Below are 13,045 nucleotides of genomic sequence, written 5' to 3' on the forward strand. Positions count from 1 at the left end.
GTCATTCTGTTGTTTTTAAATGGAAAGGAGTGGCCAGAGCTGAATGGAGAAAAGAGAGAGCCTACTACAGGCAAGTGGGCAAAAGGCTTGACTGGTGTCACCAACAAGAAGAGAACAGTGATGGCAAAGCCAGCGCTAAGGGGAAGGGCGAGCCGCTTCTTTATTCCTCAGACAGTGACCCAGACGGCCACTGGAGGGTACAGGCGCTCCCAGCGGATTGCCACAAGTTAACAATAGTAAGAGTAGTGCCAAGCCTGAGACATCCTCTTTGTTGAGTGCAGGTGAAAACTTCCCTGCGTAACCACGTGGAGATCGCAGGGCACCATATAGGAAGGTTGGGGAACACTTGCTTCATGACTCTACACATGCCATAAGCAGAGGAGAAGTATTTTCCAGCAGTGCCCCCACCCTTAGACTAGCTTACAGGAATCCATGGGAGAACGTGTAAATTGTGCCACTCATTGCTGAAAAAGGCAGGGCGTCCTCTTCAGGGCATCAGGCTGGTGCAGAACCTGGAGAAGTCTCCAGTTCTGTGCTTCCTTCCCACCCGACCACCAGCTCCCCATCCAGGTCGTCTTTGCCCGGGGCTGCTGTCCTGACTGAGATGGTGTCTGTGACCCTGTGTATCCCTCTATCCTCAGAGCCCTCGGTGTTTGCCAAGGAGCAGCCAGCACGCAGTGAAGTGCAGGCCGTGGCGGGAACCAGTGCCACGCTGAGCTGCGAGGTGGCCCAGGCCCAGACGGAGGTGACGTGGTACAAGGATGGGAAGAAGCTGAGTTCGAGCTCGAAAGTGCGTGTGGAAGCCAAGGGCTGCACCCGGAAGCTGGTGGTGCAGCAGGCAGGCAAGGCGGATGCCGGGGAGTACAGCTGCGAGGCCGGGGGCCAGAAGGTCTCCTTCCGCCTGGACGTCACAGGTCAGTTTGGAGGCAGTAAGTTAGCCTCATGTGGAGGTGATGGGACGGGCTTGCACCCCTGACAGAGCTGATGATCTTTCCACTAGACTTCATCTCTTTTGGTCTTCTGTCCCCCCACCCCCATTTTCATACCCAAGGCTGGGCAAAGGGAGCTGGATGGGAGGGTGTGAGCAGAAGGGAGAACGGCGTCCTGTAAACCCAGAGTGGCATTTCCACACAGTGATGCACGGTCGTCAGTTCCCAGCATCTGCCCAGGGTTGTCTGGGTGTTCCCTGATGTCTGGGCCTCTGGTTCTGTCTTGCACTTGGAGTCTGCTGTAAACCAGATGTCTTTCAACTGTGAGTATGTGACTTTGCTCCTCTTGGCTGTCCTGACAGCTCCTAGATGCCCCACCCAGCAATGCGTGTGGGTTCACACTAAGAGAGATGGTTGAATTTCATTAAAGTAGGTGCAACACTGTCGTACTTGATTTATCTCAATACTGAACTATGGATTACCAAAATTTTAGGTGTTCTGGATACTCTTTTTTCCTTATACATGGGATTAGAAGTTATCTGTGCAGCTACATATAACAAAATCTAGGTACATTTTCAAAGCAAATACTGATTTTATTATGTCTTCTGTAAGAACATTCTGAGTCAGAATTCTGCTTGAAGTCTGATTTATATATTTAGATTTGGACAGGAATGGTAGCTTCTCCTATACCAGCATGCATATATTTTTTTAAATGGTATTTTAGAAGAATAGACAATTTTTTCATGACGATGAATATGAACGGTTTTACAAATTGATTAGTTTCTTGGAAAACTCTACGAAAAGTGGTTCAGGAAATATTCAACTACTTAAATAGTCCTAAAACCTTTAAAGTAATTGAAACCATAATGAAAAATCTTCTCATAGATCTAGTCCTAGTAGTTCCACTGGCATATTATATGGAATACTTTGGAAATAAAGTCTTGTTCATGGAGAATTTTTTAGAAAACAGTAAAAGATATAGGCTCTGTTTCTTGTTGATGATGTAACATTGATACTAGTATCTGACAGGGAAAGTAGTAAGAAATTAAAATTGTAGACCGATCTATTATGGATATCAAAGCCAAAATCTGGAACAAAATATCAAAATTAAAAATATAATAAGAGGAAAATTGGTAATATGCTGTGATGAAAGTCATACTCCAGAAATACAAAGTTCTTTACACGCTACAAATGTTGGCAAGCAATCTCGTCATGATATGCAGAATAAAATATTTGATAAGATTTGGCATTTTAAATACAGAAGAAATGTTTTATAAAGTTAGCATCAAATCATGCCATAAAGTTCGTTATGAATTATACAGAAAACAATTCTTTCTTAATTTGATAAACAATGCCGCAGGCAAATCAGCTGTCTGTACACAAAAAAAGTGAGTTTTAAAGCTTTGCCTATGAGATAGGAAACCAGACAAGGAAGCCAACTGTTACTGCTTTTGTCCAACATTCTAAAACACAGGACAAAAATAAAGTGAAAGATATAAAAGTGTGACAAAGCAAAAGTGGAATTCATGAATAATATGATTTATCCAAAAGATAAAACATGTGACATAATAAGATAGTTAAAAATAATTACCATGTAAAAAATCAGTATGGAAAAAAAAACATTTCCATGTCTAAGAGTAGCAGCAGACATCTCGAAAATGAAATTTTGAAAGTTACAATGGCATGAAAAGGATCAATATCTAATTCCAAGTCTAATAAATGTGCTGAGAGGCTCTGTAAGGGCAGGGAGAAGTTAAAAAAAAATTTAAGAGACAGTCAAGAAGTTCTAAGATGTTGGGTAGAAATCGATTGAAGAATAAAACATGTTCAATACCCATTAAAATTCAAATAAATGTTTGTTTAGTGGGACTTTGAAAATTGACACATAAATTTCAAAGACCATGTACAGTGAATTCACTCTTGAAGAACAAAAGGAGAGTTATCTGCTATACTAGATATCAATACTGTTAGAAAGCTACAGTAATGAACACAGTAGTGTCGTGTTCCAAGGACAGGTATTGAGACCCAAGGACCAGAATAGGGAGCTCAGACACAGACCGATGAGTGGATGACCACGTTCCCCTTCTTCTTAAAAGAAAACTGTGGAATAGTGCAAGGGGAAAGGCAGCATGTTCTTAATAAATGGTACTTAAACATTCAACTGTAGTAAATCAATAGAAAAAAAAAGATCAGACTTGTAACTCATCCTACACATAGTCAACTCCCTTTTGGAGTTGAAGGGAATAGAAGGGAAAATCATACAATTCTTTTTTAAAAAATTATTTGGTTTTGGTTGGGTTGGGTCTTTGTTGCTAGATGTGGACTTTGTCTGTGGTCAGCAGGGGCCATTCTTCACTGCTGGGCACAGGCTTCTCATTGAGTCACTTTTCTTGTTGTAGAGCCCAGGCTCTGGGCACACAGGCTCCAGTAGATGCAGGAGGCGGGCGCGGAAGTTGCAGCTCTCAGGCTCGGTAGTTGCAGCTCGGGGGCCCTAGAGTGCACATGTTTCCGTGGTCGTGGCCCACGGGCTCGGTAGTTGCAGCTTCTGGGCCCTAGAGTTTGAGCTCAGTAGTTGTGGCACATGGGCTTGGTTGCTCTTAGAGCTCACATGTGAACTCTTCCTGTGTCCCCTGCGTTGGCAGGCAGATTCCTCTCCACTGTGCCACAAAGGAAGTCCTCATAAAACTCTTAGATGAAAACATAGATGATTTTAATTATTTAAAGGTAGAGAATGATTTCTCAGACTGTTCACCAACCATAATGAGTGGGGTGCCCTTTCCTTCTCCAGAGGATCTTCCCGACCCAGGTACTGAACCCCGGTCTCTTGCATCTCCTGCATTGGCAGGCGGATACCTTGTCACTTGCACCACTTGGAAGCTCTCAACCATACTGAAACAAATTTAAAATACTTGACTACATTAAAACTAAACATGAAGATTCACCAGAAGATAGCATAAGTTCGTAAAAGGCAAACCACACAGATATGGAAGATACTTAGAACACACAGACTTGTCAGTGCCTAGCATTTAAATATATATAAATAAACAGGTCCTTCAAATGAACAAATAATCGACAGACGCCGCTATTGAAAATAAGGCAAAACCTTTGAACAGGGACAATACAGAAGAGCAAACACTGTTGAGCGAAAACATCAGAAAGGGTTTTTTACTTTGACTCATCAGAAAAAATGCAAAAGAGCGTCACAGGAGGTGCACTCAATCCCATCATTTTGCCAACAGTGAGAGTAGGTGAGGGTGGAGCCTCAGCAAGTCTCACTCACTGCAGATGAGAACATGGCTTACACAGTACTGTGGGGAAGGCTCTGGCCTCATAGAGGAAGGCTAGGAATGCACCCATGACGACCCATCTGTTTCGGTTTGAATAGTGTCACCAGGAAGAAAACAGTAATGGTGAACCCAGTCCTAATGGTAAAGGTGGTCAGTATCTCCACTCCTCAGACAGTGAAAGGGAAGACCATGGGGAGGTGCAAGCGTGCACGTTGGCAATAGAACTTATAGGCGTGGGTGCTGAGCCTAAGGCATCTCTGTGGACTGCAGGTGAAACATTCCCTGCATAACCATATGGGGAAGACTGGGGCACCATCTAGGAAGGTTGGGGAACACTTGCCTCGTGAACCTGTGGATGCCATGCACAACAGACCAGTCTTTTCCAACGGCCCCCCTGACAACTGAGCCAGCTTACATGGAGAATGCATAAATTGTGTGACTTTTGCTGAGAGAGGCAGGGGACCTCTGCAGAGCACAGGGCTGGTGCAGAGCCTGAGAAGTCTCAAGCTGTGTGCCTCCTTCCCACCACCCCAAATCCCAGCTCCCCATCCAGGTCTTCTTTGCCCGGGGCTGCCGTCCTGACTGAGCTTGGGTCTCTGACCCCATGTATCCTCCTCTGTCCCCAGAGCCCTCGGTGGTGTTCGCCAAGGAGCAGCCGGCACACAGTGAAGTGCAGGCCGTGGCGGGGGCGAGTGCCACGCTGAGCTGCGAGGTGGCCCAGGCCCAGACGGAGGTGACGTGGTACAAGGATGGCAAGAAGCTGAGTTCGAGCTCGAAAGTGCGTGTGGAGGCCACGGGCCGCGGGCGGCGGCTGGTGGTGCAGCAGGCGGGCAAGGCGGACGCAGGGGAGTACAGCTGCGAGGCCGGGGGCCAGAAGGTCTCCTTCCGCCTGGACGTCACAGGTCAGTCCTGGAGGAGGACGCTGAGCTAGCCTGTGTGCAGGTGTGAGGGAACTGGCTTTTGGTCTCATCACACTATGTGTGCATTCGCCTATAACCTTCATCTCTTCTTGCCTCTCAGTCTTCGTGTCCCATCTTGATACCCATTTTGGCCTGGAGGAGGATGAATGGCAAGCGTGCATTGGAAAGAGGCGCAGCCGTTTCCGCCACCTGTTTCCAGGCGGTTAGGCTCAGTCCCACTGTCTTCTCACCTGCCCAGAAGCTTTTTGTTTTCCCTGGTGTCAAAACCCATTTTACCAAAAGTTTTACTTTCAGTTCCGGTTCAAAGAATTTGTTTTCAAAAGAAACAGCTCATTACACACAAATAAGCAATTTAAATATTTAATAGAGGTTTATTTAACTTAATTTCAATATAATCATTAAAAGAAACAAACAATAGAAAAGAGTAACAGAGTGTTGGTGGGAATGCAAACTGGTACAGCCTCTAGGAGTACAGTGAAAATTCCTTAAAAAATTGGAAATAGAACTGCGATATAACCCAGCAATGCCACTGCTGGGCATACACACCAAGGAAACCAGAATTGAAAGAGACACATGTACCCCAGTGTTCATTGCTGCACTGTTTATGATAGCTAGGACATGGAAGCAACCTGGATGTCCATCAGCAGATGAATGGATAAGGAGTTGGAATACAATGGAGTATTTAGTTCAGCTCAGTCATGTCCGACTCTTTGTGACCGCATGGACTGAAGCATGCCAGGCTTTCCTGTCCATCACCAACTCTTGGAGCTTGCTCAAACTCATGTCCATCGAGTCAGTGATGACATCCAACCATTTCATCCTCTGTCATCACCTTCTCCTCCTGCCTTCAATCTTTCCCAGCATCAGGGTCTCTTCTAGTGAGTCAGTTCTTCACATTATGTGGCCAAAGTACTGGAGTTTCAGCTTTAGTATCAGTCCTTCCAATGAACATTCAGGACTGATTTCCTTTAGGATTGTTTGGTTGGATCTCCTTGCAGTCCAAGGGATTCTCAAGAGTCTTATCCATGTCCACAGTTCAAAAGCACCAGTTCTTCAACACTCAGCTTTCTTTATGGTCCAGTGCTCACATCCGTACATGACTACTGGAAAAACCATAGCTTTGACTAAGATGGACCTTTGGTCAGCAAAGTAATGTCTCTGCTTTTTAATATGCTGTCTAGGTTGGTCATAGCTTTTCTTCCAAGGAGCAAGCACCTTTTAATTTCATGGCTGCAGTCACCATCTGCAATGATTTTGGAGCCCAAGAAAATAAGTCTCTGCTGTTTCCACTGTTTCCCCATCTGTTTGCCATGAAGTGATGGGACTGGATGCCATGATCTTAGTTTTCTGAATGTTGAGTTTTAAGCCAGCTTTTTCACTCTCCTCTTTCACTTTCATCAAGAAGCTCTTTAGTTCTTCGCTTTTTGCCTAAGGGTGGTGTCATCTGCATAACTGAGGTTATTGATATTTCTCCCTGCAAGCTTGATTCCAGCTTGTGCTTCATCCAGTCCAGCATTTTGCATGATGTATTCTGCATGTAAGTTAAATAAGCAGTGTGACAATATACAGCCTTGACACACACCTTTCTCAATTTAGAACCAGTATGTTGTTCCATGTTCAGTTCTAACTGCTGCTTCTTGACCTGCATAGAGATTTCTCAGGAGGCAGTTAAGGTGGACTGGTATTCCCATCTCTTTAATAATTTTCCACAGTTTGTTGTGATCCATATAGTCAAAGGCTTTGGCATAGTCAATAAAGCAGAAGAAGATGTTTTTCTGGAACTCTCTTGCTTTTTTGATGATCCAACAGATGTTGGCAATTTGATCTCTGGTTCCTCTACCTTTTCTAAATCCAGCTTGAACATCTGGAAGTTCACGGTTCACGTACTGTTGAAGCCTGGCTTGGAGGATTTTGAACATTACTTTTCTAGCGTGTGAGATGAGTGCAATTGTGCGGTAGTTTGAACATTCTTTGGCATTGCCTTTCTTTGGGATTAGAATGAAAACGGACCTTTTCCAGTCCTGTGGCTACTGCTAAGTTTTCCAAATTTGCTGGCATATTAAGTGCACACTTTCACAGCATCATCATCATTCTGATTTGAAATAGCTCAACTGGAATTCCATCATCTTCACTAGCTTTGTTCATAGTGATGTTTCCTAAGGCCCACTTGACTTTGCATTCCAGGATATCTGGCTCTAGGTGAGTGATCACACCATTGTGGTTATCTGAGTCATGAATATCATTTTGTATCGTTCTTCTGTGTATTCTTGCCACCTCTTCTTAATATCTTCTGCTTCTGTTAGATCCATACCATTTCTGTCCTTTATTGTGCCCATCTTTGCATGAAATATTCCCTTGGTATCTCTAGTTTTCTTGAAGAGATCTCTAGTCTTTCCCATTCTATTGTTTTCCTCTATTTCTTTGCACTGATCACTGAGGAAGGCTTTCTTATCTCTCTTTGCTATTTTTTTTGGAACTCTGCATTCAATTGGGTATATCCTTCCTTTTCTCCTTTGCCTTTAGCCTATTTTCTTTTGTCAGCTATTTGTAAAACCTCCTCAGACAACCATTTTGCCTTTTTGCACTTCTTCTTGGGGATGGTCTTTATTCCTGCCTTCTGTACAGTCTCATGAACCTCCATCCATAGTTCTTCAGGCACTCTGTCTATCAAATCTAGTCCCTTAAATCTATTTCTCACTTCTACTGTATAACTGTAAGGGATTTGATTTACGTCATACCTGGATGGTCTAGTGGTTTTCCCTACTTTCTCCAATTTAAGTCTGAATTTTGCCATAAGGGGTTCATGATCTGAGCCACAGTCAGCTCCCAGTCTTGTTTTTGCTGACTGTATAGAGCTTCTCCATCTTTGGCTGAAAAGAATATAATCAATCTGATTTCAGGATTGACCATCTGGTGATGTCCATGTGTAAAGTCTTCTCTTGTGTTGTTGGAAGAGGTAAGCTAAAAAAAATCCAGGCTTAAACAGGACGCTGTGAAGTCTTTCGTTAACAGCAATCTGGAGTCCCAATTGGGAAGAGGGCCTCAGCGGCAGTGCACTCCACAGATGAGACTTCAAATTGCAGTTTGAAGTTTACCTCTTCCAACAACACAAGAGAAGACATATACACAATGGAGTATTACTCAGCTGTAGAAAGGAACGCATTTGAATCCGTTCTAATGAGGTGGATGAAACTAGAGCCTATTATACAGAGTGAAGTAAGTCAGAAAAAAAAACACCAATACAGTATATTAATGTGTATATAGATGGAATTTAGAAAGATGGTATCAATGATCCTATATGCAAGGCAGCATAAGAGACACAGATGTAAAGAACAGACTTTTGGACTCTGTGGGAAAAGGCAAGGGTGGGAAATTGTGAGAGAATAGCATTGAAGCATGTATATTACCGTATGTAAAATAGATGACCAGTGCAAGTTTGATGCATGAAGCAGGGCACTCAGAGCTAGTGCTCTGGGACAACCCAAAGGGATAGGGTGGGGAGGGAGGTGGAAGCGGGCTTCAGATGGGGGGACACATGTGTACCTGTGGTTTATTTGTGTTAATGTATGGCAAAAGCCACCACAATCTTGTAAAGTAATTATCCTCCAATGAAAATGATTAAGCAAAAGCAAAGAGTAACAGCACATATATCACCAAATTGGGCTGACCAACATCCAGACTTAAACATCATGCTGAGAAGTCTCTTGTTAACAGCAATCTGGAGTCCCAGTTGGGAAGAGGGCCTCAGCGGCAGTCCACTCCACTGATGAGACTTCGGATTGCAGTTTGGGGGGCCCCCGTAACCCCAGGCTGCATCAGTTTGCATGCAAAAATGCAGCTGTGATTTTAGTTTAACATTTTTATGGTGCTGTTTGCTTTATCTTGTGAGTCATAGGATTTCATTAAACTCAGGCATGAATCCAGGGGCTCAAGAATTCCAAGACCCACTCCCTTTCTTGTCTAAAGTGCCACCTAACTTGCTGTGCTTGCAGACAGGCAGGAAATGCGGGCAGTGTCCTAGCAGGTCAGAAGGAAGGTCAAGGGCCTGCTCTCCTGCTTCTGAAGCCTGAACAATACTTCCTCCATTGTAATATCCCTAAGGGGACCCTGGCACTCCCTGATGCTTGGAGGGCTAAGGCAGGCCTGTGGATACCTGACTTTCCTCCCATCATATGTCTTACCTGAGAGCAATCGCATGCCCTCATCTGAAACCTAGTACTGGTTCTTGGTTGGCTAGAGGTGTTTCAATATGATAGATCCCAGATTAGGGTACATGTTGGCCACAAAATCTTACTTAGAGTTTTTTCAGGAGTGAACTTTGGGTGATGAAATTTGAGATTTCTGGGAGGCCTTCCTTCCTTTTCCTGGATTTAAACGCTCGGGTTGCCCAAAGGTAGCAAAAAATAGAGCTGTGTTATGTTGTCATGTCCTGGCAAAGGGAAGAAAGAATGATTAGTGGAGAAACACCTGTGCTGTTTAGGGAGATCTTCTTAGATCAAATATGAGTTTGTTTTCGTCTTCAAAGAGTTTGGATGTTGTAGGTAAGTATTCCCCTTGGCATTACATTGTTGAATTTAGAAGTGGAAAGGAAAAAGTGGCTTCTGTCACACCATTGCTGCTGCTGCTACTAAGTCACTTCAGTCGTGTCCGACTCTGTGCGACCCCATAGAGGGCAGCCCACCAGGCTCCCCCGTCCCTGGGATTCTCCAGGCAAGAACACTGGAGTGGGTTGCCATTTCCTCCTCCAATGCATGAAAGTGAAAAGTGAAAGTGAAGTCGCTCAGTCGTGTCCGACTCCTAGCGACCCCATGGACTGCAGCCTACTAGGCTCCTCCGTCCATGGGATTTTCCAGGCAAGAGTACTGGAGTGGGGTGCCATTGCCTTCTCCAGTCACACCATTAGGCATGGCTAATGAAGAGCTACTGTCCTAGCAGCCTCTAACTGGGGAAGCAATCTTTTAAAAAAATTTTTTTAATTGGTGGAAAATTGCTTTACAGTTTTGTATTGGTTTATGCCATAATACAACATGAATCAATCAGTACTCTTTCCTAGAAAATCCCATGGACAGAGGAGCCTGGTGTCCACGGGGTTGCAAACAGTTGGACACGACTGAGCGACTTCACGTTCACGTTAAGTCTTTAATCCATTTTGAGTTTATTTTTGTGTCTGGTTTTAGGAAGTATTCTAGTTTCACTCTTTTACATGTAGCAATCCAGTTTTCTCAGCACCACTTACTGAAGAGGCTGTCTTTTCTCGTTGTATATTCTTGCCTCCTTTGTCAAAGATAAGGTGCTCATAGGTGTGTGGGTTTATCTCTTCGCTTTATATCTTGTCCCATTGATCTATATTTCTGTTTCTGATCCAGTACGGTACTGTCTTGATGACTATTAGCTTTGTAGTATAGTCTGAAGTCAAGAAAGTTGAATTTTCCAGCTCTGTTTTTCTTTCTCAAGATTGCTTAGGGATTTTGTGTTTCCATACAAATAATGAAACTTTTTTGTTCTGGTTCTATGGGTGTACCATTGGTAGCTTGATAGAGATTACATTGAATCTGTAGCTGGCTTTGGGTGGTATGGTAACTTTCAAAATATCGATTCTTCTAATCTAAGAACATAGTATATCTCTCCATCTGTTTATGTTGTCTTTGATTTCCTTGATCTGTGTCTTATAGTTTTCAGCATACAGGTCTTATGTTTCTTTAAATAGGTTTATTCCTAGATATTTTATTCTTTTTGTTGCAATGATGAATGGAACTGTTTCCTTAATTTCTCTTTCTGAATTTTCATTGTTAGTATATAGTAATGCAAGGAATTTCTGTGTATTAATTTTATATCCTGTGACTTTACTAAATTCATTGATTAGCTCTGGTAGATTTTTAGTGGTCCTCTTAGGGTTTTATATGTATAGTATCATGCCATCTGCAAACAGTGAGTTTTACTTCTTCTTTTCCAATCTGCATTTCTTTTATTTCTTTTTCTTCTTTGTTGCCATGGCTAGGACTTCCAAAACTATATTGAATAATAGTGGTGAGAGTGGGCACCCTTGTCTTGTTCCCAATCTTAAAGGAAAAGCGTTCAGTTTCTCATCATTGAGAATAATGTTTGCTGTGGGTTTGTCATATATGGCCTTTATTATGTTGAGGTGTATTCCTTCTATGCCAATTTCCTGGATGGTTTTTTTTTCCTATCATAAATGGATGGTGAATTTTGTCAAAAGTTTTCTCTGCATCTATTGAGATGATCATGTTTTTTCTTTCAATTTGTTAACATGGTGTATCACACTGATTGATTTGCATATATTGAAGAATCTTTGTATCTCTGGGATAAATCTCACTTGATCATGATGTATAATTCTTTTAATGTGTTGCTGGATTCTGTTTGCTAGAACTTTGTTGATGACTTTTGCATCTATGCTCATTAGTGATATTGGCCTTTAATTTCCCTTTTTTGTGATATCTTTGTCTGGCTTTGGTATCAAGCTGATGGTGGCCTCATAGAATCAGTTCAGGAGTTTTTGTCCCTCAAGCAGTCTTTATTTTGTTGCATTTTCTTAACGGTCTGTTTCTTGTGGCTGGAACTTAAGGCAGCCCAAGAAATCAGGTTATTCTTCTGGGAAGAGAGTCTTCACGCCAAATAGGGCTGGGCTACCATGCCATTGACTCCTAGGTGGCAATACCTATCAGGGTAGGATGATTTATGGGTGTGTATAGACATCCCAGGTCTCACCATGCATCTCTGTAGAATGTGGTTTTCTGAGAATAGGAGAGAGTGTTCTAAGATAAAACCATTGAAAAATCGTGAAATTTGGCTAAATTCTAGTAAACTATATGAAAGAGGACAGAAAAAAGTAGAAGTCAGAGTTGTATGACTTGTCAATCAGTAGGACTAATAATGAAAAGTCAGCCCTGTAGGTCTCTGGTACGGTATACAAAATTTCCTGAAAAACTCTTCTTCCTTATTTGTGGAGATGATCTTAGAGACAGAAAAAGGAGATACCATCCATAACTCTCTTCATGTACAGAACATAGCATCAACACCATAATCACACAAGAAAGGCAGGGAGAATGAAATCCAGACAAATCTACTGCAAATATCAAGGTCAAAATAATAAATTATAACATTTGCTAACAAAATGAATTCAGCAATGTATCCACAGTTAGAGACCTGTGATGAAATTCCAGGATTGCACGTTGAATTTAATGTTGGCAGTGTGAATAAATAGAAAGCTGGACAGTAAGAGATTGAGTACAGAAAGATGTGACCATCTTCATGAGTTCAGAATCAAATGGTTGATTAAACTTGAAGGTCATACATTGAGACAAAAAGTTTTCTAAATTGAGTATCAGTTCCTGCCATAAAACTATTGGCGAACTGTATAAAAGTGTTCTTAATTATTAACGTAAAATTCCTGCAGAATTACAGCAACGTCTCACTTGAGATGGGCAAGGAAATCTTTGACATGAGGCACAATACAGATTGGCGACTAACCCCTGAGTTGCATAAGGAGGAAAATAAAATTACTTGCCAACAGTTTTGGCAAAAACCAAAGGTAGAATTTGCTGATGATGGGATGATCAACTCAGACAATCGCAAAGATAAATGATTAGACTGAATAGGATTCTTGAATAGGATCAGTGTGCAAAAAAATTAACACGCAGAAAACATTTCTATGTCTTAAGGGGGCAAGGAATGCTTGGAAAATGAAATACGTGTGAAAGAGTTAGACCAGCGAAAGTTGTTTTTTTTTTTTTTTTTTTTGTAATTTCAATCTGATAAAAGTTGCTAAGAGACTGTGAGTGGGGAAAGGATTCAAATTCTTGAGAGACAGTCAGAGGTTGCAATAAAGGGGTAGAAATCTGGGGGGAAAAATCAAAGGTGTTTTATTAGCAATCAAAATGGAACCAAATTT

General features: G+C 42.4%; 1 protein-coding gene across 50 annotated transcripts in view; it reads left to right on the forward strand.

The window, feature by feature from the left end:
• OBSCN (obscurin, cytoskeletal calmodulin and titin-interacting RhoGEF) overlaps window positions 1-13,045 on the forward strand; it is a 229,285-nt gene that overhangs the window by 44,068 nt on the left and 172,172 nt on the right. For 44 of the 50 annotated variants that reach the window (XM_027548670.1, XM_027548671.1, XM_027548672.1 and 41 more), the window contains exons 10-11: window positions 642-914; window positions 4,843-5,118. The exons of 1 other annotated variant lie outside the window; for it this stretch is intronic. In XM_027548670.1, coding sequence (XP_027404471.1) covers window positions 642-914; window positions 4,843-5,118 — 549 coding nt within the window. The remainder of the gene's footprint in view (window positions 1-641; window positions 915-4,842; window positions 5,119-13,045) is intronic. 5 more of the 50 variants (XM_027548682.1, XM_027548700.1, XM_027548690.1 and 2 more) reach the window with 4 other exon arrangements.

The sequence above is a fragment of the Bos indicus x Bos taurus genome, chromosome 7 (genome assembly GCF_003369695.1).
Source record: "Bos indicus x Bos taurus breed Angus x Brahman F1 hybrid chromosome 7, Bos_hybrid_MaternalHap_v2.0, whole genome shotgun sequence".
Taxonomy (NCBI): Eukaryota; Metazoa; Chordata; class Mammalia; order Artiodactyla; family Bovidae; genus Bos; species Bos indicus x Bos taurus.